The sequence below is a fragment of the Geospiza fortis genome, unplaced genomic scaffold (assembly GCF_000277835.1).
Source record: "Geospiza fortis unplaced genomic scaffold, GeoFor_1.0 scaffold70, whole genome shotgun sequence".
In the NCBI taxonomy this organism is placed as follows: Eukaryota; Metazoa; Chordata; class Aves; order Passeriformes; family Thraupidae; genus Geospiza; species Geospiza fortis.
In genome coordinates, this window is record NW_005054317.1 from 3752511 (window position 1) to 3778485 (window position 25975).

The window sequence follows — 25975 nt, forward strand, 5'->3', positions numbered from 1 at the left end:
GACTTTTCTAAAGTGTTTTGATTGCAGTAAACACCAAAAGTCAGTCCATTTTAACAAGGGACAAGTTGTTTCCTGAATTCACAAGTCTGGTTTGTTGTTTTCCAAGACTTAATTCAAGGCATTGAATGCATTGATTCTGCAGCTAATAGCAGCTTTGGATAAAGCACTGCCTTTCCTATATGCCTTTCTTTCCAAGTGCTTACTGTATTTTTGTATTTTGATAGTAAATTAGAAAGTAGAGAACAGAATATATTAAGAATTCTTCAATTTTCAAAGTGTGAGTTCCTTAAAGACTTTCAGTACTAGAGAGGTTTTAAAAATGCACTTCATTCTCATGATTAATATATGTATTATGGAGAAAATATGGTTGGAAGACAAATAGCAGCTATTATTAATCCTCCTGGAGAGTGCATATATATCTGGTAACACCATATATTAATTATTTGAATTGTGCCTGACATTTAATAATCCTCCTAAAGCCTTGAAGGCATAATGAAAAGTTTTGATGAGGAAATAAAAGCCTAGTTTTAATAAAATAGTAAATAGTTCCCTGATAATTATGTTGAATCTTTTTTTTTTAATTTAATCAAGATACTAACCACATTTGCTATCACCTTCCTAGATAAGGTACCATGTCAGTCTCCTTGAACTGCCTCCCTCCCTCCTTCAAGGTCCTCACATTTCCATCTCAGCACAGAGCACTTGCAGTTTTGAATTTCATGCTCTCATGGTACAGAACTTGGAGATCTTGGTGGCCTTGGTCCAAAGTTATTTATTGAAACAAGGTTCTCCTCACATCCAGAGGCAACCTGGACCAAAAGGTGCTCAAGCTATGGCAGAGAAGCCAAGCAGAGTATGCCCAGTGGTAACCTCAGACCCGAAACCTGTCAGGTTTGTTTAAGTGTTCTAAGGTGATGTTGGGGGATGAGAGGCTGGACATGCCCCAGCCATGTGCACTCAGAGCCCAGAAATCCATCACCTGGGCTGCAGGTGAGAGGGGGACCCTGCCCCTCTGCTCCACCCTAGTGAGAGCCCACCTGGAGCACTGCATCCAGCTGGGGGCCAGCACTGGAGCCACCTGCACCTGTGGAAGCCAGTCCAGAGTCAGCCACCAAGGTGATCAGAGGCATGAGGGTATGAGTAGCTCTGCTGTGAGTACAGGCTGAGAGTTGGGGCTGCTCAACATGGGAAGAGAAAGCTTCAGGGAAACCTTACAGCACCTCCCAGGACATAAAGGGGCCTACAAGGTGGCTGGAGAATGACTTTTCACAGGGGCATGTAGAGACAGGACAGAGGAAATGGCTTTAAACTGAAAGAAGGTAAGTTTAGATTGGGTGTTGGGAAGAAATTGTTCCCTGTGAGGGTGCTAAGGCTCTGGCACAGGGTGCCCAGGGCAGCTGTGGCTGTCCCATCCCTGGGAGTGTCCAAGGCCAGGCTGGATGGGGTTTGGGCACCCTGGGACAGTGGAAGGTGTCCTGTGCCCAGCAGGGCAGTTGGAACTAGATGATCTTTAAGGTCCTTTACAGCTTAAGCTATTTAAAAAAACAAAGGTGGAACTGGCTGAAATCCACCTGGCTCTCAGTGCTGCTGCACTCGGGTCCTTTCCCCTGTAACTTCACCTCATGCTGCCCCTGCCAAGTCTCTCCTCAGCAGCACCATCCCAGACAAGGCGCCGCTCTTTATTTTGGTGCGATTGCAGAAATGTATTTGGCTCATGTGTCTGATAAGCTCCTTCAGGGCTTTTGAAGCTGTTCTTCAGCTTCTCTGTCACTTGTCCTTTCCTCCTCCTCCCTCTGGTGTCCAGTGAGGAAAGTGCTCAGCTGCTGTCAGCATCCTTCCTTCAGCCCAGCACTTGCATTCAGTCCCGCTGTGCAGGAAGCATCCCTGCGATGCCAAGGCTTGTATCCAAGAGCTGCTGAAAGGATGTTCAAAGTGATTACTAATCAAGCAGAAAAATATCAGAAAGAGATGTGCAATATACAGGAAAAGTTCTGCCTGCTCCAAGCTGCTGGTGCACTCCCAATAAGGAGGTCTAATTGTTAAAATGCAAACGCAGAGTTGCTGAGAACAGCCTGTGAAATATTTACTGTGAAGTGTGTTCAGCTGATGCACTGGCTTATGGGAGAGGGCAAATCCTGCTGCTGCCTCTGAGTGAGGAACACAAGGATGATGAATCCTGATGATTTCAGGAGGGGTGAAGCTGAAATGCCCCCTCTGTGTGCACAGGTGTCATCTAAAATCATTTGCAGGATTGGGATAAATACTTCAATACCAAGTCAGATCACTGAGAATTTGCTTTCCAGAGGCCTCATAGAAAATTTACCTTGTCTGTGTTTTGATTTAATTTTTTTATATTTTCTTCTCCTTATTCTCCTCTGTAGGATCAATCATACTGCTGTTGTTTTCCTGTTTCACCTATATGTGGATAAAACTGGATAAAACTCAAAACCCCTGATATGAGGAGTTCAGCCCCCCCAGGGTGCAGAGGGTTGATTGGGCTGACTGGAAAAGCTGATTTTGCTTAGCAAAATGAAGGGACAGAGGGGACAAAATAATTATTGTCTCTATTAGGCAGGAGAGATAGAAGGTACTTAAATGAAGGAGCTGGCTGAACAACTGTGTGTTTGGCTGTGAGTAATTTGAACTGGAAGTGAGAAGGGGGTGCCGAGCCATTAGAGCCTGTAAGTCAAGCTAGGGGAGGCATGAAGGCTTTACTGCCTGAAGGTGAAGCTGAGCACGTTTGAAGGGGACAGGACATGGTGCCTGCAACAGCAGAGGAGATGCTTGATAACCCAGCAGCACCATTTGAGAGCTCTGCACCTGAAAGTAAACCAGTGCTGCTGCTACAAAATGTAGAATTAAGCCTATGTTTTTGTCCCTGCGCTGGAAATTGTGATTACATACCTTGGTTATTTTAAAGAATTATTATTAAGGCAGCTGTAATAGGTACAACTTTATTTTGAATGTTTGTAACTGAAAAGGTTCTTTTGACCTTGTACCTACCAAGTACATGAAGTACTTTCTACAAAAAAAAAAAAAAAAAGAAAGCAAAGAAACAAAGTAATATTATTTGCCACTTGAAATCCATTAGTCATTGAAACTTTGCCTATGCACTGTAATCAACTGAAATAAGCAATTCTCAAATACCTCTCCATTCTGCACAGACTCTATTCATAATACAAGAAACATTTTGGCACAATAATTTCACTGCTTCCCAAGGGACTTCTATTGTGGAAGTTGTGCCTGTGTTGGGACAGGTGGGGGGCTGTGTCAGAACAAGTTATTCTGCAAAACTGCTGTGCTGTATTTTTTGGAATCACTAAGGTCTAATATTTGTTTCAGAGGAAATTTTAATATATTTTATATTTTGTGAATTACTCCTGATTAAAGAGGATTTTTTTTCCTTCTTTACCTCTTTTTTTAGGTCAGTCTTCAGGTTAATCAAAATATATGTGTTTATTTTTGTTCAGTTCCAAGAATTACACTGAGTGTTCGTGCAGGTTTGAACAGACAATTTACCTTCAGAGCTCTCACAGTTAGTGCTTAGTTGCATCTTTATTCACTGGAAGGTCAAAAATAGCATAAACCTTAGCCTGATCTACATAATCCCCTGGAAGATGTGTTCCCACTTTGGTCCAGATCAAAGTAAAGGCACGCAGGTGAAATGTCACTCACATGTCATGTGCAAATCAGTGCCATTTCTAATTGCTTTCCCCAGTGCCAAACTCACATTAAACTGCGAAATGGAAATACATCTTCTGAAAAAAAATATTAAATATAAAAAAATATATATGCAAAATAGTTTTATAGATATACACAAGATTGTCAAAACTAAATGTGTTTTATGGGAAGAAGAATCAATGCAACATCTACTTGTCTAAATGCCCAGCAGTTGCTACCTGAGTCTTACCTTCATGTAAAGTCCATGGTAAATTCCCTATTTACGGTTCAATGGAGTGAAAGGTGCTTGTGGGAAGCTGTGAGGTTGGTGGAAATGGGGAGAGGTCTGTTTCAACAGTCCTGCTTACTGGGTCCTCAAGTCAGTAGGTTTAAGAAGTTCCTTGTGACACATGTAACAAAAATTTGTAACAATGGAAGAAAATTACAAATTTATCAAGTTTCCTTAGCTACATGGACCTTCCTTTGCTGGAATTCCCACCTGGAAATGAAGTTTCCTCTTCCTTTCCTTAGCTGGAATTGGATCATTGCGTGGTAAGGAAAAAAAAAAAGAGTGGTGGAATTAGAGCTCCTTTTCATTTGCTATCCCTAATGATGTAAAACCATGGTATAATTAGAGCTGCAATCAGCTATTCAGTGCAGATTTGAACTCTTTTAAACAAGCCACTCATTTCTGTTTACCCTTTAGGCTTGCAGTGAAGAGTGAGTTGAAAGTCATGCCACTTCATCGAGCTGCCAGAAAGTTTCAAACTGTCTTAGCAGCTGCTGAATTAGAGAGAGAGAGAGTCCAAACTGCATTTGGGACAAAAGTCACAACCTGGGAGTCATCTGATGGTTACCACAGAGCACGTTTGCCAGTGCCAAAGCTTGTGGGGTGGGAAGAAAAGTTCACCATTTCCAGCAGTGTTTTCAGCCCCAGTAGAGAGGGAGCAGAGTTTACACTGAGGTCTTTGTGCTGAGTTTTGATCTAGGAGCTCCCTGGACCCCATCTGGCCAAGCACAGAGCTGCTGCTGCCAGGCATCGTTCATTGCCACCGTCATGGTTGGTTTCCTTGTGGCAGCTCCTTCCCTGGACCCCCAGAACAGGGGCAGATCTAATTCCTTTCTGCCCTCTGGTGTGCTCAGTTGACTTCTAAACTATTTAAATATCCCATTTCAAAATACCTCTTTTTTCCTTGTCTTACCTTCTGTCCATCACCACCAGCTCCCAGTACCTTCTACTCAGGTATCTTCCACCAAACCTGTTTGTTGAATCTTTCAATTTGTCACTCAGTAGAGGTTGTTTTGAGCTGTATGCTGAAAAATGCCTGATATTGTGGTACAAATAACACATCCAGGCTCATAGGCACCCCTCACTGGGGTTTATTGAGGATTGATTTAGGAAATCAGAATTGCAGTATGCTTGAAGAAATACATGTCCAGGTGTAAGGCCAAGATTTATTTTTCAAATTCATTACTTTGTATTCCAGGGTCATTACTTCATAACTCCAGAGTTATGGATTTCCTGATTAAACTTGGAATATCATTTGGCATTTAAAAATCTGTCTTCAATTGTTTCCTCTTGTTTATTTTTGTTACTGTTTCTTTTAAAGATCTTTGCCTGGCAAGAAGGCAATTAGATAAGTGAAGCTGGTTTACAAACTGTGTTGGAAATTAGATGATTTTAAAAGTTTTGCGTTGTGCCTTTTTGCCATTCTCTGAAAACAGACAATCCTAGTAAAAAGGCATTGTTGAAATTTAGGTGAAGGGAAGGAGCAGGACTGGGGGAACCTTTAGTTGGGAGTAGCTGAATCTTTTTTTTTCCAAACCACCAAGTCACTCTTTGTTATTCTCTGTTGACTGGAATTATATTCAAAGAAGCTGTTGAGATTTTTAAAAAGGTTTAAAGCAAGTTTGATGTAACATTTGCTATTCTCTCACAGCCTTATTCTGATTAGGCACTAGTGTATCAAGGAGCAGATAGGAAAATCGGTTAAAGTCAGGAAAAGATGAAATCAAGAAAATGTTATAAGTTTAGGTATTTTTAATAAGAAGTTTGAAGTTCCTACCCCTCATTAGAATTGCTGATGTGCATGTGTTTCAATGCAGTGTGTGAGTTAATTTTCCTGCAGCAGCTCGGGAGTGTTAGATACGCCTTTTTGGGACAATGCTGGGTATTGTTATGCAGCACCATACACTGATCTCTGTAATTGGTTTTGTAAAGCAAGCAAGCAGAAACTTGTTTTCTCTTTGTGATAAAAATAAGCCAAACTTAACATTTAAAATCAGGTCGTCTGATAAATAATGTAATATGTTGGGATTACGTGGTGTTTTTTCTCCTTCAAAGTGCTTTACAGGTGTTAATCTTAGTGACATTAGTAGTTTGTTTTTGATGATCTGAATTTGTGAGGTTTGAGATGACTTTGCTGACCAAAAATACGAAGGGGGGAGATTTTTTGTGATGCTGGAGTCCATGGCAAAGCTCCCATTAGACTCCAGGAGGCAGCAGGGTTTCACCAAGGTTTTTCACTCCTAGAGATGCTACAGCCACTAAGGGTAATTGTTGGTAGCTTGCTCAGACACCAAATAGTTTAATGTATGTTCCTAACGTTCATATAAATAATACATTGGCAGGAACTAATGAATTAACATTGCCAGGTCCTGCTGGAGTTTTCCAGTGCAAGGCATCCAGTTGAAATAGTAATTGACAAACCCAAATATCAAAAAGCCCACATGTGCAAAAACCCTACCTTAAGCTCCCAAAATTCCAGATATAAAAATACCTCATTAAAGTTGGGGTTTTTATTTATTTATTATTTCAAGCTTTATTATTCATATCCAACTGCTTTTCCTAAAACATGGGAGGCCAAGGAACTCCAAACAAAGCACATTGTCCTATGAACATCTGATTCCAAAACAAGCAGCTTTATAATATAATAGTTCTGATAGTGGAGAATCAGCATTGCTGGGGTATGAACATTTTAATTGCCTGCAGAATTTCCAGCTATTGCTGGTGTGATACATGTGAATTGCTGACACTAATCTGTTAGGCATTGGAGGCCCAAGTGTTTTCCCCTCAGCTACCCTTCATTAACTCCATTTGCACTGATTCTCTCCTAGAAATGAGTAAGCAAATGAAGAGATTCCTGTGAAATCTGCTTTTTGGGTCAGCATCAGCTGTACATGAGCTAGCCTGCATTTTTGTGGCAGCATGGCCTATCTATGCTATAGCTTGTGTCCCCCAGGTATATGTGTCATCTGAGCTCCAGAGTTGCTTGGAAGTGTAAAATAGGATAGAACAGTTGCTGATTCATTATTTGGCATTTTGTTACACATTTTGCATTTATTTCAAGGGTTGATATAATCTTCTAAAGCTTTTTGCTGTTTCATGAAGAGTGCTTTAAGGCCAGGAGAAAACCTGTGCTTTAATTACGATGGGGATGAACAATTAACATGTTTGGAATGGGGAAATAATGTCAGTTTTGTGTAGTCCTGCGTGCTGACAGCACAATAGTGGTGGTGTGCAGGTTACATGCATGGCTGCCTTTCTGTGGCAGGGAATCTGGATCTGCTTTAGCATCAGTAAGAAAACCAAAGCGTTTGCTGAATGCTGGAAGAAAAAAAACATGGCTGAAATCTCCACATCAGGATGTTTTATTGCCAGAGCCATCCTCTCTTGCAGAAAGCAGTAGGCTCTGAGATGAGAATAAAACAGGTTGCTTATCAAATGAAAGATGAGAGCTCTGAAACTCTTTCTGAAAGGTTTTTTTTTTCCTTCTTAGCTTGAGGTTTTGAAAGTTTGTGCTTTTTTTTTTCACCTTATGTTGATTGGGTTTCGGTATTAAATGCTGAAGTGGTGTAAGTGGAGCAACTCAAACGCACACGGTTGTTTTATATCAAATGTGATGTGATGTAACACAAGGTGGCACAGCAGAACCTAATACTGTGCATTAGATAAGGCAGATTTAGTGGAGATGTGCCTCCCACATCTTCATCAGGATTTGCACGGCAGGAAGTGGAGCAGACTTGGAGGTGTGCAGCAAGGAGGGTTTTGTTCCACTTTCTTTTCCTCCTACCCTTACATACTGCCTGGGTGACATTTTGGTGTGCAAGTAAATAATGAGTTTTTATCAGCCACACTGCAGGTAGGTGCAGTAGCTGCTGCCTTGATTTGGCATTATAATAACCAGCCATAACAGAAGTAATGAGGTGTCAGAAATCCAAGAAAGGTCTCTGTTTATCACTGTAATTAAATACATTTGGAGAGTCATTAAAAGCAATAGCAGGTGGGCAAAACTGAGGAAGAAGGATGACTTTGTAGTGGAGTAGTCAATGGTTTTGTTCTGAAATTGATTGTTTTTAAATATCTGTTTGCATGTCTCTAAGTCTCTCCATTCTGAAGTTAAATGTTTTTCCCATTCTGCATTGGGATTTTATGTTTATTTATTTTAATGGAGTTTATTTGCCTCGGTCAGATAGATTTATTCTTGTGATGGTGATAGTAATTAGGTTATACCAGCTTTAAGAGTCAGTTAAGCTGTGCCTTTTGTGCCAGAAGACCTGCCGTGCATCATAAGTTGGGCTTAAGAATTTGGCAGGGCTTGTAAGCCAGAGAGACTTGGTGGAGGAGGCTGAGCTTCAGGGAGGTGGCACAGCTGGCTGAGGATGCTGGGACAGGTCAGGACCTGGTGAAGTTGGTAGGGATGTGCAGGTAAATATCAGTCCTCAGAAGTTTTCTTTCCATCCTTCAGGATTAGTCTCTGAGATGTACAGGTTGCATCCTTGAAAGTATATCAAGTCATGATCTATTTGAATAGAAAACTGTTTTCAGACTAATAAAGTGATGTTTTGTGAAAGCATCCATAAAACCATTGTCCTCTAGTAGAGCTTTTTAGCATGCCATGTGTATGTGCACTGCCCAGGTCTGAGTCTGCCTGAGCATTCTGTAAATGCTAGCTCATTATTAAGGGATGTTATATATTAATAGCAGCATCCAGCTAATGCCAGGAGCCTCTGTACAGGCTGCTCTCCAGATATGAGACACAAGAATCTGCCATAAGCCACCCAGTTTGAGCACATGGATTTACACCTTGTGGCAGTGCTGTGGTAAGTCTGAAGACAAACACACTCACTGAGCAGGATAAATACAGATGTGACTGTAGCAAAATATGGTTTTTCTCCTCCCCAGTGTCCTGAGCTTGGAGTGGCAGTGGGGTTGGCCTGGAGGTGCTGCTGCCCTTTGGCACCTCCATGGTCATGACAGCTGGGGACAGGAGCCATGGGGCTGGGCACCTTCAAAACTGCAGCATGCCCCAAAATTGTGCAAGGGTTTCCAGAAATAAAGCTTGTAAGTGATGGATTTTGTGGGCTCCTGGAAAAGGAAAGTTGCCCTCACGGATAGCCACACGTGTATGCTTATGTATATGAAAAATGGATACATAATATTGTGTGTACACAGCCCCTTATCTGTCTAAGAAGGATGTGGGGGTCTGTAATTAGTTTCCAATTCTAGTGTTTAGCCTCTGAAATTTGTGAGATTTCAGAAATTTAATGTCTATGTACATATTTGTTTAAATATCAACAAAGGTTTTCATCTAAGCATATGACTCTGACAGCTTGAGCTTTATGATAAGCACTTTATTTAATGAGCTTCAAAATAAAAATACAAGAACTGCTGACATGATTTCAACCATAGGCTAGATGGGTAATTGTCACACTAATTCTCAATCTCTTTATTACCTTGCTGTCTTGGAATTATCTTATATATATATATTACTGCATAGTTAAATTTATATTTTCATAGTAATTAAATAGCATTTTATTAGCCCGTATCTTTTTTATTGCTTCTAAAATCAATTCTCATTTGAGATGCTGAAAATATGACTGAGACTTTAATGGCAGGGAATTGTTCAACATCCCAACCAAAAATGAGTATTTGAGGCTAATAAAATTTAGCATCTTTAGAGCATCTAGAACTGAAATTCTTCTTAATGGCAATAATATTCTATGCCTCATTATGCTTTTCGTCAGTTACACTGGGTTAATAATGCCCAAGATGATCTCTTCAAAACATTGCTTTCTTGGCATTAGCATTGAACATTAACATCAGAAATGTAGCATTTTTCACTGCATTTGGTAGTTACCAAACTTGATTTATGGCAGGGCTGTATTACTGCAGTGTAAATTATTCTCTTGCTTAAAGCTTATATTGCATAGCTAATTTTTTTTTTGCTAGTGCAGTGTCACTCTTGTTATGCAAATCACGATGACGAGCAGAAAAGTTTGGCAGGGACAGGTAGGGGATTTCTTCTTGATTTTTTTCTTCTCCTTATGCTTGCACAGACTTGCCTCTCTTGCTGCTGATTGTTCTGGTCTGGAAAAGATGAACTTCCATCTACTCTTTTAAATAGTATTTGTCCTTTATTAGAAATTCTTTGGCAATGGATCATAGGGAACCAAGGGCATTGCTTTGTCACCACCAATGTTTTGCACACAGATCAATGTTCGATGCCAGGTATATGGCTGTGCACCCCCTGACTCCAGTACTTTACCTAAACCTCATCTTTCGAAGTGTCTGTTTTCTTTGATACAGCCTTTGGTTTTTATTCAGCATGGTGTAAGTGCTATTTAGAAAGCTTGAAGGTTTTGGTTTTTTTCCAGGGCAGGAACATTTTCTCTGTAAATGTTAACCTTGGGACACAGTCCAAAATCTTTATTTTCTTGTGTTTTCCTTCATCCCCAATTAATTTTCAGCACTGGTGCATTCTGGGCTACAGGTGACATAAGGGCAAAACCTCATGGGTGACCTTTCCTCTTAGACTCACCTATGGCTTGTTTTGCTCTTGGATAGAGATGGTCCACAATGACCATCCAGGTGTTGGATGAGTTAAGGAACTTTGAGAAGTGAAGATCTAGAAACAGCTGCTCTTCTCTTTCACATGCAAAACCACCCCAAAAATGAAAAATGTTGAGCAGTATGCAGACATTGTAAGCCATACATGAGATGATAGCAAGGCCTCCAGACTGGCTCTTAGCAATTCCAGGAGCCTTTGTCCTGTGGGTGGATTGTGCAAACTACTGAATTGTTCCAACTTCAGTTGAAATCCCATTGAAATATATAATTTGTGTGCGTGTGTGTGGTGAAAAGTGAAGTATTCACAGCAGCTGGCCTCCACATGTCCGAGCTGTTGGGATGGGCTGGCTGCATGACTCCTGTAGTGCCCAGAGATAAGTCTTCCTTAGCATTCAGCTTTAGATAATTTTGACCCACAATCTCTAAAGCGCGAGGCTGTGGAACAGGGCATGTTGTGTCTGCTGTCCATTTAGGTAATTTTAGGGTGTTTGTGGTCTTCTGAGCTCTCACCAGAAGCAGGCCCAGGCTGTGGTGTGGGTTTGTGGACACACATTGCATTCTGTGTATGCTCAGCAAAGCAGAGTTTGCCATATTTTGTGGTCTTCCTGTGTCACTCAGGTTGCATAAAGACAAAGGAGTTGAGGAAAAAAATGTCCCTTTAAAAATTGCATGTTAGAAACAGCAACACTTGAGGTGAAGTTTTGTCCCATGTGTTCTTCCATGAACTCATCATAAATAGGGAACCTTACAGCTTCCCAAAAGTTTTACCACTCAAGACTGCACAGTTAACACAAAAAAATATGAAATAAGCTGAATTTTGGATTTAATTCATGGGTCACATCACTCACAACATAACACAGTGTCATGCAACAGAAGTACAGCTCCTCATGGGCAGTGGCATTAAGAGTGCTGAAGTCATGCTACAAAACTTGCTTAATGATTTGTGGTTTTTCCCCTATGTTACAAAATGTAGTTGAGCAGATGGATGCAGCCAGCTGTACACAGAGCTTTAGGGAGTGCTGGGGAGAAAAGAGAGAGGGTTTTGTTAAGATAAATGTAATAATCTCTGTGATAATTAGTTTAATTTAGATCTCTGCGTCTGACTCATTTTTGACTAACCTTGTATGAAGTCTTTCTTGCTTTGCTCATGGGTCTGTGAATTTAGTTTGATTACAATCCCTTTTTTTGTTCTTGTGGATTGCTCACTGATCACTGATATTTTTCATTAAGCAGTTGCTTTATTACATTGTTATTTAGAGGGAAGTAATTTGTGTTTTCTAATTAATTTAATTCTAGGCACATTTAGTAAGTAGCTACAATGAGCCCATTGAAGGGGTTTTAGGTCATATTGACATTGTTTACCAGATGTGCTCGTTTGTTTTAAAACATTGTTAACTCTGTGGTGACAACAGCCCTGTGTGATTGCTTGACTCTTCCATCTTCTCTAACCTGTATCTCCAAAACCCCCCAAAATCAGAAGATGCATTTCAGGTACTAGTGAGAGATGCTATAGGTATCAAATCACAGGGAAATTATATTGCAATGTCAGTATAAACTATTATTATTCTGGCTTCTCCTAGCCAGGGATGTGAAGCCATTTATAGAACCACCAAAAAGCTGGATAGTGCCAAAAAGATGCAGATGGGGTGTTCAGTCTATGCTTGGCCCATTTACCTCTGAAAAAGTTGCAGTGAGGCTTCAGGAGAGAACAGGGTAGCCAAGAGGATGAGCTTCCAAGCAAGGCATGGCATGAGCAGTGATGCAATTCCATGTTAATTGAATTCTGAGGCCGAATTCACAGGCCTGGGAAATGTTTTCACCAGAAGTTTTTTGGAAAAGCTCAGCATTTCCTTGCTGGTGGAGCTCCCAGGATTCAGGGGTTATTCAAGCTCTTGGTGTTCATCTGTTAAATACTGTATCCATTCCATCATCTGAGCATGAAAAGTCTCCATTACACCTATCATTTACTCATTTGGCCTGCTGTGCCAGGAACTGGAGTTCTAAAATGAGACCCTAATTAGATGAATAAATAATATTTTCACAGGAAAATGTACGGGCAGGTTATTCCCCTGACTATAAGCTTGTCCCGTGAAAAACTAACATTTGTTAACATTTGTGTTCTGCAGTCACTTATTTTGGTAAGAAGTAAATTATTGCTTGTTCTGCAGCAGTCTGGCACAGAGCAGTGACACTGTAAGATTCATTGGCCTCTGAAGGACCCACCAAACAATAGCCTTGATGTGTTTTCCTTTATTTTTCAACTGTTTTCCATCTCTTTGGGGTTAGAACAGCCAACATTAATGACAAACTTTGAAGGAAAGGTTTGTTCAGTAGTTCATACTTATTTTAACATTTAATACTTTTGATGCAATAGACTGAATTCTGATACAATTTGACCCAGCAGCTTACCTGCATTTCCTCTTTATTTTTTTGGAGGGAACATTTAAAATGTTGTTAAATCCTTTCTGTCTCATGCTGGTCTGTTAAGGGTGTGTATGCACGGGGATGTGTTCCATGTATTGATTTAGTAGGAAAGATCATCTCTTGGAAAGGGAGAGTAAACGTGTATGCATGCATGTGGAATGAGGGAGAGAGAGAGGAGAATCTCTATCTGTGTGTTTATCTCTGTGATAAATGATGCCTGTTAAAAATGTGATTTGCCACGAACGTTATGAAGTGTTTTCCTCTTTAAGGGTATTATACAAACACAGTCCCCATCAGCAAAAATGAAGCTGCAGTCTCGATTGCTTAGTTCAAACAGTTTGATGTTTCGTTGTCCCTCAATCAATCAGTGCCTGGAGGAGTATCAGCTATTGGCTGGGAATGCATCAGAGTGACACACAGAGCACAGATATTCCTCAAAAGCTTGAAAATATGTCATTTAAAATACTCCTTACACTATGCATCCCAGTCTGAGAGTAGCAGCAAATTGAGCTCTGATTATCATTTTTAATTGTGGATCTTCCCTATTCAGTGCTAACATCTCCCAAATTACCTTAAAATAAGCATCTTCCTAGACAGATTTGTAATTCACTCGCACTGCTTGTTTTATTCTCTGTGTAAAAGTTATATGAGGGCATAGGGTTTAGAATAAACAAAATGCATAAAGTAGAAAACGTAATGCGGCATAAATGCCACATAAATCACATCCTAAAGACAAAAGCAGATTTCAAACATCTGAATTACTGAGCACTTAATGTGGAGTGTAATCTGTGTTTTGGTTTATGTTTGTTTCTGGAGTGTCACACAGAGAAAAAAAAAATATGGGAGGTTTCCTCTCTCTTCCAACAACGGGGGGAAAAGGGAGGTCTTGACCCCAAGAAAGAGCTTTTCCTGCATTGTAGGTAAATCCCCAGGCAAGTGTCTCCTTTGCTGCTGGCAACTAGGCTCTATGCACAAGTAGCTGATTGAAATATCACTTGAGTTCTCTTGCTCATCACAGGCTGAGTAAGAGGCTGCTTCAAAATGCAAAATTATCCTTGAAAAAACCTTCCCTGGTGCCCTCCCGGTGTTTGTTCCTTTACATCACCTGCAATCTGTGTAAGCCCTGCTTCTCCAAGCTCCCTAGCATCCCCCCCAGGGGTCAGGGCGCTGGTAGTGCTGTTCTCAAGCCACAGCTCTCTGAAATGGTACCTAACAGATAAAATCTCAAAGATTTCCACTTAGGATGGACAGGAAGGAAAACCTGTGTTTTTTCAGTAACATTCGTAATTGTAGGGAGAAAAGCATATTCTTCCTCATGCTTTTGTTTTCCTTTGCCCAGCCCACACCTCTCAGCTCAAACCCAAAGCACAGTTTCCGTTCAAAAAAAAATAAATTCCTAGAGAAATACTTTTTAAAAAATCAACCTGTTTCCCCTGCGCCGCCGCGATTGGTCCGATCAAAACCACCGAGGCGATCGCGTCAAGAGGAAAGAGCCCCGGCTTAATTGTGAGCTAAACCTCCTGTAATCCAGGGGAGCATTTGAGATTCTGCCCAGGCAGGCGCTGGGTTTGGGCAGCGCTGAGGGCTGTGGGTTTCTCTCTGCAGCACAAGGCAGCATAGCTAATGCAGAGAGAGCTCTCCCCCCGCTGCCGCTTCCCCGGCTCTCGCTGGCTCTGCCTCTCGCCGGGCTTTGATTCGATATGAACAGACTGCTAACTCCGGTGCCAGAGCGAGAGCTGACATAACTCTGCAGATGGCTACCTTCGGATCATACACCTAGGGATTTTTTTTTTTCTTTAAGGGAAGGTAACGCTTAATGCTAATGTTTATTTTTCCCTTGTTGCCATTTTTCAGGACTGCCAGTCCCAAAGAAGAGCCCAAAGTCGGTAAGCACTTTTCAGCTACTATTTCTGTCTGTTTGTCTGCTTTGAAGGAAAAAAAGCATGAGTTTGGCTTCTTTGCTTTCTGGGTCTCGATTGTTTTAAGTTGTCTTTCTATTGCAACCATGATTACCTTGCACAGCTCCTCCTGCATGGGGAGATGAGAGGAGGATGCAGTATGGAAGGGGGACTTGTTTGCAAATAAAGCCTCAGGTTTACAAATCCGCTTCCCTGACAGATGAGCTTCTCTATCGTTTAACTTACAAAAAAAAAAAAGCTATTGTTTCCTTTTGGAAAGATGGGAGGCTCCACCTTCTTGCTATATACCAATTCCTGTCGGGTGCTCATAGGCACCTACCTTTTCCATTAACTCAGTGAGTTTTCTGGAGAACCTTTGGCTGAATTATTAACAGAATGGGAAAGCATGCACCTTGTCGTGAGAGACAAAGCATGAACGGAGCATGGTTACAGTTCCCAGGGAATACAGCCAGCTGTCCGAGTGCTCCAGCTGCTCTGGACGCATTTCCATACTGAGCAGGATTGTCCTGCAGGTGTAAGATTCCTCTTAGAAGGAAGATCTTTTAGGCAAGCAGCAACAGAATAATATTTTCTTGTCCCCCCCAAATGTATTTCCATGTAAAGCGGTTACCTGGAAACATCTTAGCATCTCAGCTAGCAGCACGGAAGCTGTGATCTCAAGTATCGTTAAAGCTCCATGAATGATATTATGGAAGAAATTAATTTGCTATTTGTATGCAACAAAAGGCAATGTTTTATTTTTAAAGGGAATGAAATACCTAAATCCTGAAAGTTTGCGCTTATCTGTTGAGAGTGGGGAAGAGACAAAATTCTCTGCCAGGAGCTTTGGGGAAGCAAAGCAAGTGAGGTATCTGCCGTGCTGTAAGATGGTGTGAAACTTCACCAACAGTCCCTGGTGGTGCCAAAACCTGCAGCCAGGCACAGCCCGCCTCACTGCAAACCTGGGCAAAAGGTTTAGGAGGCGGCTGAGCAGGAGGCTCTTGCTTTTAATACAAGCTCTCTGCTCATCCAAAAAGAAAGCCCTGAAATAATTAATGTGATTCTGATGGCTTAGGGCAGCGCTGATTAAAGTCATGTGAGCCCAGGCCTCTTCCATTGTCAGCTCGCATTAATGTTGGGAGGCAGAAGTGCGGGGTGTGCTCCTCGCGGATCGCGGCGCTGTCACACGCGGGGGCTGCTCCAGCCCTCGCTGAGCCAGAAGCCAGTGTGGAAAATACAGACGTGTCTGGCACGTTTCTGTTCCCTGCCTCCACTTTCTCCCCCGGTCAGAGCAGGATTGGCTGCACGCGATCTGGGCTATGACTTCTGTCATTAAACCGGCCCTAATCCATCAGCCGCGGTCTTCCCCAAGCGTGGATGCTCCCACTTTGCCACACGCACAGCGGGATCCTGCTGTGTCAGGCACCTCTCTGGCTGACAGCTATGCACAGTGAAAATCTGAGCAGCATGTAAATCCATGGCAGGATAATCCAGCCTTGGTGAACAAAGAGGCTGCTTACAAACAGGTGTAGCTGTGCAACAGCAGATTTCTCTCTGCTGTTTGCTCTGAGGAGCCTGTCAGCCTGGGGAAAGCTGGCATTCCTTCGTGTGCCTCTCCCAAGCCTTTTCAGGGTTCCTCCAGTGATTTTTCCTACAGTCCTAGGTGGTGCTGTTGCCTCTGAAGTGCAGGATTCCCAAAAAACAGAGCCTCCTGTTCCCCTGGCTGCCCAGGGGTCATCACCAGCGCAATTAGCAGTGATGTTGGACTCACTGCAGCGCCGTGAGCGGCCACTCCTCGGAGGGCAGAGCCAGAGGGGCTCAGCCGCTGCAGCCACTCCTTCCTCCCCAGGCATCGCTGACATGCAGGGACCGAGCATGGAAACCTGGGGCAAAATGCCTCGGGGCATCTCCAGGGTGGATTTTCACCAACCCAGAGCTCGTGTGGCCAAGGCAGCAGTCAGAGGTAGGGAAGAGGTGGTGTCTGACGCTGCCCTTGGTTTGTTGAAGGGCTGCTGCTCCACTGCAGGGAGCAGGTAGTCCAACATGACCTTCTGGCCAGGAGGATTCCCATTCATCACAGGCAGAAGCCAGTCCGGCCCTGCTGGCACAGTCCCTGTCTGGGATCCCCTCTCTGAACTGTGCCCGTGTGTTTCCCGGGGATGCCCTCGATCCCAGGGACTCCCAGTTTGCTGCTGCACTGGCAGGGATGGGGTGAGCACGGGAGCTGCCATCAGAGCCATGTGCCAGGGGCTGTCCCCAGCACAGCACAGCTGTGGGGCTTGGGGGAACGTGCTGCCCATTGCCCCCGTGCCCTTTGCTCAACATTTCCCTTTTCCAGCATTCCTTGTACAATAAACAGGCTGCAGTTAGAGGACAGCACACATCGAGCTGGGAGCAGTTGGCTTTGATCTTAGCTAGTCCTTGTTTTTTGTTTCTTCTGCTGCATCGGGGAAGTCACGACTCAGGTGTCCATCTTCTGCTTGCTCCGGAGATGAACCCTCTCTCGTTCCCTCATCTCATTCCCAAAGCCCAGACACATTCCCCACTTACTGCCAGTGGCTGGTATTCCTTAAACAAATCCTATTTTCTGTTCCCAGCCCCCAGCCCTGCATTCCCCAAAGGCCAGCTTCAGGCTGTTGGTACCTCCTGGCTGTGGTGAGATGTTAAAGCTGTGGGGAGGTTTGTTGGTGCTGGGGCTCTGACACAGCCTGGGAAGTTTTCTTGCCTTCAGCTCAGTTTTGCTGGGCTGTATTTGTCAGTCTGTATGTATCTTCTGACAGACTTTGCTTGTCTTGTGTTTTAAGGAGAGTTTTTTCAACCTTGGTGAAAGAGCTAAATTAGTAAAAAAACCCTTTTTAGCCATACATGGGACTGGAAATGTCCAAGTTCTTTATTCCCTTTCCCCTCACCAAGGACATGCTCCCAGCAGCTCTCTGTGCTGCTCCTTTGTTCGTTTAATTTCCTATTGATTATTTTTTGCCTGAAAATGGATAATATTTTGTATTGAACATCTAGAGATACACATTTTAAGCGTGAAAATTCTCTAGTATAGCATTTTCCCCTGCAATTATCCTGGTATAACATGGATGAGCACAAACTTTTTTTTTTCTTCTTTTTTCCTTGTTGCTTGCATCAAAATACTCCACAAGGGGGCAAAGATTCCCACTTCCAGCTCAGTTTGCTGTCACTGCCAGGACCAGCTTCTCCAAAAAGCTCTACAGCACAAAATCTGCATCTAGATCATCAGAAGATGGGATCACTGCAGGGGGGATAAAATGCTAAGCTCTTCCAAAAATATGATGTTTTTCTTTTGGATTTAAATAAGTGCATTGTCAGCATAGCTGACTTGTGATCAAAAATGCAATTCCTATGCACAGCTAGTCCCAGACAAGAGATTTACCACATTTTTGGGTGGATAAGCAGCACCAGGGACTCTGCCAATGTCCTGATTTTGGAAGAGAAATTTGTTCCACAGTGAGTCTGCACAAGACATCCCTCTTCATTCAGAGTCCAGGGGTTTGGGTAGGGCATGAGGACCTCCAGCTTCACATGTATTTATTTTGTCATGGTTGTAAAACAGAATCAGTATTTTATCTCATCACCTGTATTTAAGTGTGCAGTCAGCCTGAATGGACTCAAGGTAGTCGCCACAGCCTTGATTTCTAGCCATTCTGGTAAAGATCCTTCTGGTGAGTCTCTGATGCTTATCAGCAGCTCTGGAGGAGATCTCTCAAGAATCAGGGTGCTCAGGTAGTTCAGTGTCCCATACTCTTCATAGCTCCTGGCAGAAGTCAGTACATTTCAGCTGATATGAAAACCATGATCAGCACCCCAGGGTGAGCTCAGAACCTCCTGCTCTGGCACCAGCCAGACCCTGAGCTCATCTGCTCCTTTCCTGAGCAGAAGGGAACTGTGTGTGAACTGAGCAAGCTGGACAGTAAGATTCAGACCCAGCAGGTTTGCACCTGAAGCTGAGCACAAGGCAGGAGATGGACAAGCCATCCTTTCATTGGCATTTGGTCAGCTCATCCCTCTTGGGAAACCTCTGCTTTTTGTTTACCAAGACACAAACTTCATCTGAGCAGTGCCCATGGCAAAGACCAGGATGGTCAGACCCCTGCAATTCCTCGTGGCTATAAGGTGCTGAAGCTGCTGCAACATGTGCAAAGTTGTTTGGCCCCAAACCTTTTTGGCCTCCTCTGGTGATATGAAAGTCAATAAATGTTGTCTTGGATTAATTTAATTACATCCATTCCTTATTACCATGGTTATGTTGCCCTTGCTCTGGTCCCCACTCCTAAATAGAGATGTTTCAGGCTTTTTGAAGGAGTTCTTTTTTGGAAAACCACCAGTCCCACTAAAGAGGTTATCACCTATTTCTTGAAAAATACCTATTTTTGCAATTGCTACTCTAGTTTAACTAGAGGTAGTTTTGCTTGAGATGTGCTGACACTTCCATTTGCAATCCAAATACAAAACAGAATTCACAGTTTGTTCAAAATGTAAACCTTTTCTATCACAAAGTGAGAGCACTTCTTGAAGTTCAAACTTTGTTTCTTTTTAAATCAGAAAGCTTTCAGAGAGTTCTCATTATTTCCCTAAGGGCTCAATAAAGCTTCACATTTTAGTCCCTGTCCTCCACATTCTGTAACCAGCTATTTCCAGTGAGATTGGCCTGAAGTTTCACAGGATTCTTGTAGTTATTTTAGTAGTTTGGCCAAACAAACCAATCCAGATGGCTAGACAGAGAGATGTATCTTTTTTTTTAAAGTTGATTATCCCCAGCATAGCTGTTTTAAAATGGTTTCATTAAAAATTGAAGGGCTGCATGTGAATTAGCTTCATTTACCACTTAAAAAGCTAAAAATGTTGGAAATTGGTTTAGATATTTGTATTTGAAAGTCTGCAGATGAGTAATCACAGCAGGTAAGCTTTGTTCAAAATTGCTTTAAAGGACAGAGGCAATTTCACATTCTAGTCAATCGAGATACCCTTTAAAGGATGCTGGTGGTGGATCAACAACTCAAATGCTGGGCTGAAAGGTCAACATTATTTGGGCTGTTGAAGCTGGGATCTTTTTCTCAGTGTAAACCTGAAGAATGTGCAGCCTCACAATAATTTTACCTGGGGTTTTGGGGTTTTTTTTAAGGCTTTAAAAGAGGGCTCTTTGTATGGTTACTTTCTCCTCTGTAGTTAATTCAGCTGTTCTGTGATGGAGCGTTGGCTGCCTGGGGTGTCATGTTCAGAGTGAGCCAAGGGGTGCCCAGACCTGTGGCCAGTGAGCCCCCCCCATGCTGATCCAGTCTATGTCTGCTGCTGGCTTCTCTCCCTACCCCAGCTTGGGTTCCTAGAGAGAAGTATCTGAAAGCACAGATTTCTGTTGCCCTGTTTTCAGTTACCCTCTGCCAGCAGGAGGCTTAAATTCCCGCCTGAGGTTTGTTGGTGTTTGTAGCTGACCCCTTTTAGCTGGGAAACGGTGGGTGTTGGATAAACAACCTGGGGGATGCTGTTTTTCTGACCACCCTCTGTGTCACAGCAGCCCTGGGAGCACAGTTGCCTGTTCCAGAGCAGGTGGGAGATTGCACTCAGCCTTGGTGGCAATCCAAGGTTCATCTCAAAAGAGCATTAAAAAGCATTTGCTGCACAGTGTGGGGAGCTCTTGTTGAGGATTTTGCTGCATATTGACTAGTACAAATCCTGGCAATGCAAATGTGACTTGTGCTTCATTTGAGCACACAGTTGTGAATTTGAGTTAAGAGCTATATACCTTGCTTAGCTAAATAGTAAGCAGTCAGAACTCTTGACACGCTACTTTGGAATAAGCCCTGAGTTTAGATGGATGTGTTTTTTCCTGTTTTAATATATTTAATTAAAACACATCAAACTTCAAGTAGACATTTTCACATTTGTTAAGGTCTGCAGAAGTCCCTTGGATGCTCTGGGGAGCAGAGACATTAAAGGGGTACTCAGATGTCCACAGACTTGTTACGTGGGGAGAAAAAGTGATCTTGCATAGTAAGGGCTGTGCTTGAATCTGTTTCATAGGGACAGTCTGAGTTTTTACAGTGAAATCTGGTAGTTCTTCCATTTTCTTTCCGACTCCAGTTAGACTCAAATGTTATCTGAATAGGAGGTTGTTGAAATTTTCTTCCTTAATTCAGGAAAAAATAAATGCACTGAAACTAGTAACCTATTATGAGATTTAGCTCTGTCTTATGTGTGAGATGGAAAAATGCTCTTTTTTTTCTAATGATGAATTACTTTGTTTTGTATATCTCTTTCTGTCAGTCTGCCTATCAGAATCTGTCACCGGGGGATTCAGCTGTACCCAGCACTAACTGGGTAGCAGCAAAACTGTGACTTATATATTTACTTATGTGCATGCAGAAAAGCCTGATCAAAGAAGGGAGAAAAATTGATGGGAAAACACCCACTCAGCGACCAATAACCGTCTGTTCTCTCCCTTTCCACTCGCTCTCTTCCTTACAGCAACCACTTGAAAGGAAAGACAGCCAAAACAGTTCCCAGCAGAGCGTCTCGAGCCACCGCAGCGGGCACACGGCGTCCCCCGCGCACAGCACCCAGGTGCTGCCCGACTTCGCCGCCCCCGAGGCGCCGGCCGCCGACCAGCCCGACACTGCTGGCCAGAAAAAGCCAGATCCATTCAAAATCTGGGCCCAGTCCAGGAGCATGTATGAAAGCCGACGTGAGTATGAAGCAGGTGTAGTTGCTAAGGCTACGGCTCCGGCAGCTGCTGCCTGGGTGTTTTCTTTGCGAAGAAATGGATGGTTTTGGTTGCTGCTGGAAGTGTGGGGATTCTGCTGGTTGGTTTGGTGTCTGTCGGTGGGATCCACTTGGTAGAGATGTAGTTTGCTGTCTCATGAGGATTGGGTTTAGATCATCTCTAGGAATCATCTAAGGATCATCTCTCTTAGATCAAAGATTAATATGAAAAATCTCTTTAAAATTAAAGGCCGTCTTTTCCCCTATGTTTTTATTGTGCTTTTAAATTAGGCTGGAGGAGAGTTTTTTCAATTTTGTTATCCAAATCCTAACCTCTTTTTTGAGGTTAAGACTCATTATCTGATATGCATAGGAATTTCAGTAAGGAGGGGAAGTATTTAGTGTGCTGAAATTTATATCAGATGCTTTTCAGCCTCACTCTGGGGAGGAGAAAATCCAGCTGAGCCATTTTACTTTGACCAGAGTGGACACTTTAACAATACAGATATTAAATGCATATTGTAAGTGGCTTTTATGGCAATTAATAATCTGCACACTTGGCTAATAATTCAACAGGGTTTTGACTCTGTTCCAAGACCATAAATGTGGTTTCAATCAGTTTCTTCTCAGGAAACAAAATAAACAAATTGGCTTTGCTTTAATTGCACTGCTGAACATGATCAAATCTGTAAAAGCTTCTTAAAGAGTTACAGTGTTAGGTTCATTTTGAAAGGCAGTAGTTACTTTGGTTATAGAAAAGGGAGTTTCAAAGTCTTAGCGCTCTGAGAGTACCACCCGCTGTTTGATTTCATTGTCTAACTGGAAATTGGTAAAACCAGTAAGAAATTAACCTTTACCTCAGAATGAAAAATGGTAGGACTTTTTCTCACTGACGAAATGAATCACTTTGAAGTCTTATATCCTGGGAAAATTAAATCATGAGTCACAGTTTCTTGGCTGAAGATGCATCTCTTTGGATTGAATGTCTCAGCAATGCAGTTTGTAGGTGTCTCTGCTTTTGTGCTCTGCCTCCTTTCCCATCCTTTCCTGGGGATTGGGCGTACTGACCCTGTGGGCTCCCGGGGCACGCTGATCTGCAGAGTGCAGTGACAGAACTTGTGTGTGCAGCTCATGGAAATAGGAGAAAGGGGTGAGAGCTGAGGGACAGTGGCTGCTGAGCCCTGCAGAGCTGTGGGCAGAGCTCCTCCTTCTCCTGCCTGGGTGGACAAGTGTCCCATGGCACTGGCCTTCCTGCAGCCCGCGTGCTTCCTGCTGGCACTGTGCTGCCATTGCCTCTGACCCCCTGCAGCTACTTAGCTAATTTCTAATTAACTCTTTAACTCATACTAATTAGTCATTAGTATCAGCTTAGCAGCCTTAACTCCTGCCTGTCTTCTCTGATAAGACCCAAGACTGAGCTGGAGAAAGCCTGAAGTGCACAGGCAGTCGCCCTTCTGTGGCACCTTCAGCACCATGTGCTAAATCCTCCCTCTTTCCTCAATGGCTGCAGTTATCCTGTAGAGGTTTTGTCCTTGGCTGGGGCTAGAGCCCTTCCAGAGGCCTTTTCACAGTCTGTTGACCTGCTGGCTTCCCACATCCCTTCTTTTCCTGTGCCACAGTCCTCGCTGCTTGGGCCTGTTGCTAGACTGGGATCTGCTACACCCCTTCAGCTTCCCTGCCTCACCTTTCCATAGTCCAGCATCTCTGTAGTGGGGCTGATCCTCTTCTCCCGCTTCAGTCCTTGTTCTCTTGCCTCTTCTACCAGATAAAACCTGTTTGAACATTGGTGCTTTTCTATGACCTTTTCATCCCATTGCTGTTCCCTTTCAAGGTGTTTTTCTGAGATTTCTTGGTTTCATAGTTAGGGGTTCTTTTGAGAATGGTGGAAATGTGATATGGTCATATCTCCTTTTAAACCATTAGAGGTTTCCAAGAGCCTGTGAATTTCCAACCCTAAGCTGGAGTGAAACAAATTCCCTGAGGATTAACCTGCACTCTTAGCTAGTGACATGGCTTTGCTGTGGGTAATGAAATGTGAAGAAAAGCAGGAAAGATAAGTGAAAAATTGAGTTGGATGTGCTTTTCCTACTTTTGCGGTCTGATCCCAGAGCATGACTGGTGGTTTTGAGGTCAGTGGTCAGCTCCTCCTTGCCTCACCAAGCCCTTATTTATCACCAGTCTCATAAGTCTGGTGGTTTACAGCTGAAACTTGGCTCTGCTGCCCTGGGGGCTTGGGGTGAAGCCCTGTGTTTCTTTGCCTTTCTTAGGAACCTGAATCATCCCTTTGAGACTCATTCCCAGTTTTTCCCAAGCGTGGCTCTCAGGTTATCTGCAGGGACCTCTGCTGACACTGAGCATCAGAGTGTGTGATGGGAGGAACCATTCCCTGGGGACTCCAGCTCTGCTGTCTGTCAGCTCCACCTGTGCTCTTCTTCACGTTTTTACCCAGCTCCAGTTGGGTTTAACTCTGGTGCCACCTTTGGCTGGTGGGGAAACAGTCATATCTTCTCTTTCTCCTTTACTTCACCCATTCCCTCGGGCTTTGGGACTGTCATCTCCAGTGACAGCTTTGGGTGCTGGGTGTGACTCTCTCTCTGCAGCCTTCTGATGGAGGTGTGGGCAGAACTAAGTGAAAATCTTATGCACAGCAGGAGGATGTCACCCTAGTGCCAGGGCTGAGGGTGGGTGACACATGCAGTCACCAGGGAATTTGGGGGGCTCTGCAAGGCTCCGCTTGAGGAGCCCCAGCACAGCTCTTCTGCCACTCAGGCCTTGCCCTCTGGTAATTGCTGGCCTTAAAAAGCCTGGAAAAGGGTTATAGGATATTCTTCAGGGTTTTGAGTCCTCAACAAGTGGACTGAAAAACAGAAACAAGCCTTTGTGTTGAAGTATGTGATGAATTTAAAAAGGACAGAATTTTAGAGTGTTAGATCATCTTAAGTGTTTTATTTTGTCCCATTTTTGAAATTGTTGAGCATAAAAAGAGCGTAGTGCAATTTTTCAAGTGCAGTTGACACAAGAAGATGAATTCATTAGCTCCAGCCCAGACAGATTTTTTTTTCATCTAAAAATAATATTGTAAAGAGGTTTTATTCAGTATATGAATTCCTCTTCTCCAAGATATTTCTAAGAAGAACTGAATCTGTAATGAATACCTGCTGCCTTTTTCTCTGGGAATGCATCCCCTGTTACTTACATTAATAATAAGAATGTAGACACAGAAAGCAAAGACAACATTTTAATATTTCAGAATTTCTAAAATTCGTTCCTCCTCTACTTGAGTTGTCTTTGGATCAGTATTTCATTCAAAAAGACTGTATTTGCCTTATGTGACCTGTCTCACTGAAGACATTGGTAGAGAACAATTAGGTTGAAAAGGACCAGCTAACCCATAATTGGGTAAAAGCATGTGTTTTTATGATTTACCTAATACATCTTAATATCAGAAAGTGCTCCAGTTCTGCGGGGGAGAGCCACAGACGTTGCTTGTTTAGGGGAAGAAAAAAACGAACAAAAATTAAGCTAGAATTACTAATGCAAAGCTAAGGAAAGGCTCCATCACTGTTTCTGGACTCTGGCTGAGGGGAAGCAGATTAGAGCTGCAATTTATTCCACAAATGTGGGTTAAAGTTCCTCCATGTGGAGCTCCCTGGGGTGAAGGGATCAGCCCTGCAAGGTGCTGAGTGTTTGGGCTGGGGTCCAAGGAAGCTTATTTCCAAGCTGTAAACCCAAAGGCATGCTTTAAGGCTAAGGCTGAGCTCAGATGTGCTGTGCTGCAGTCTGGCCCAGAGTGACCAGTCTTTGCTGGATTAAGATGTTTGAGAATAGCCAGCTTTGTGGGAATGTGAAAACAGAGCATTTGGTGGTGGTAACAAATGCACTCTTTGCTGGTGCTGAGCTTCAGCTGCCTGAGCTCCTCGTTATGGGTAACTCATTGCTGCTCGTGGGAGTTGTGTACATGAATCAGAGGGAAGGACAAACCCTTAAGGTTTGAAAGCTGAAGCAGTTCCAAGATCCAGGAATGACACACTTGAAGAGCACTCAGAGACAGAAACAGCAATTGAGTGGCTTAGCAGAGAGCCACAATTCAGAAACCTCACACTGTTTTATTGAAATATATTTTTATAATATGCTTTTTACTTTTCAATGTATTATTAAACTTCCTTAAAGATTAACACAATCTGTTGTCAAATTTTTCTCATGTGGCCTGATTGCTTTGCAAAATACTGTATCCTACATATGGCCATCTGTCAAAACAGCAGTGACAAAATGAATTAATCTGAATTGCAGATGTGTTAATGAATCCCTTTGAAGGGCTTAAGCATTTAATTAAAAGTAAAGCAGAACACGATAGAGAATTTTTAAAGCTTTTAAAATATTCGAAGTTATCATTAATATTTGAATTTTATTTTCAGGCACA

General features: G+C 42.9%; 1 protein-coding gene across 1 annotated transcript in view; it reads left to right on the forward strand.

Annotated features, from left to right (window-relative positions):
• MAGI1 (membrane associated guanylate kinase, WW and PDZ domain containing 1) overlaps positions 1-25975 on the forward strand; it is a 285863-nt gene that overhangs the window by 233032 nt on the left and 26856 nt on the right. The window contains 2 exon segments of the mRNA XM_031056336.1: positions 14789-14820; positions 21322-21538. Of these exon segments, the coding sequence (XP_030912196.1) occupies positions 14789-14820; positions 21322-21538 (249 nt within the window).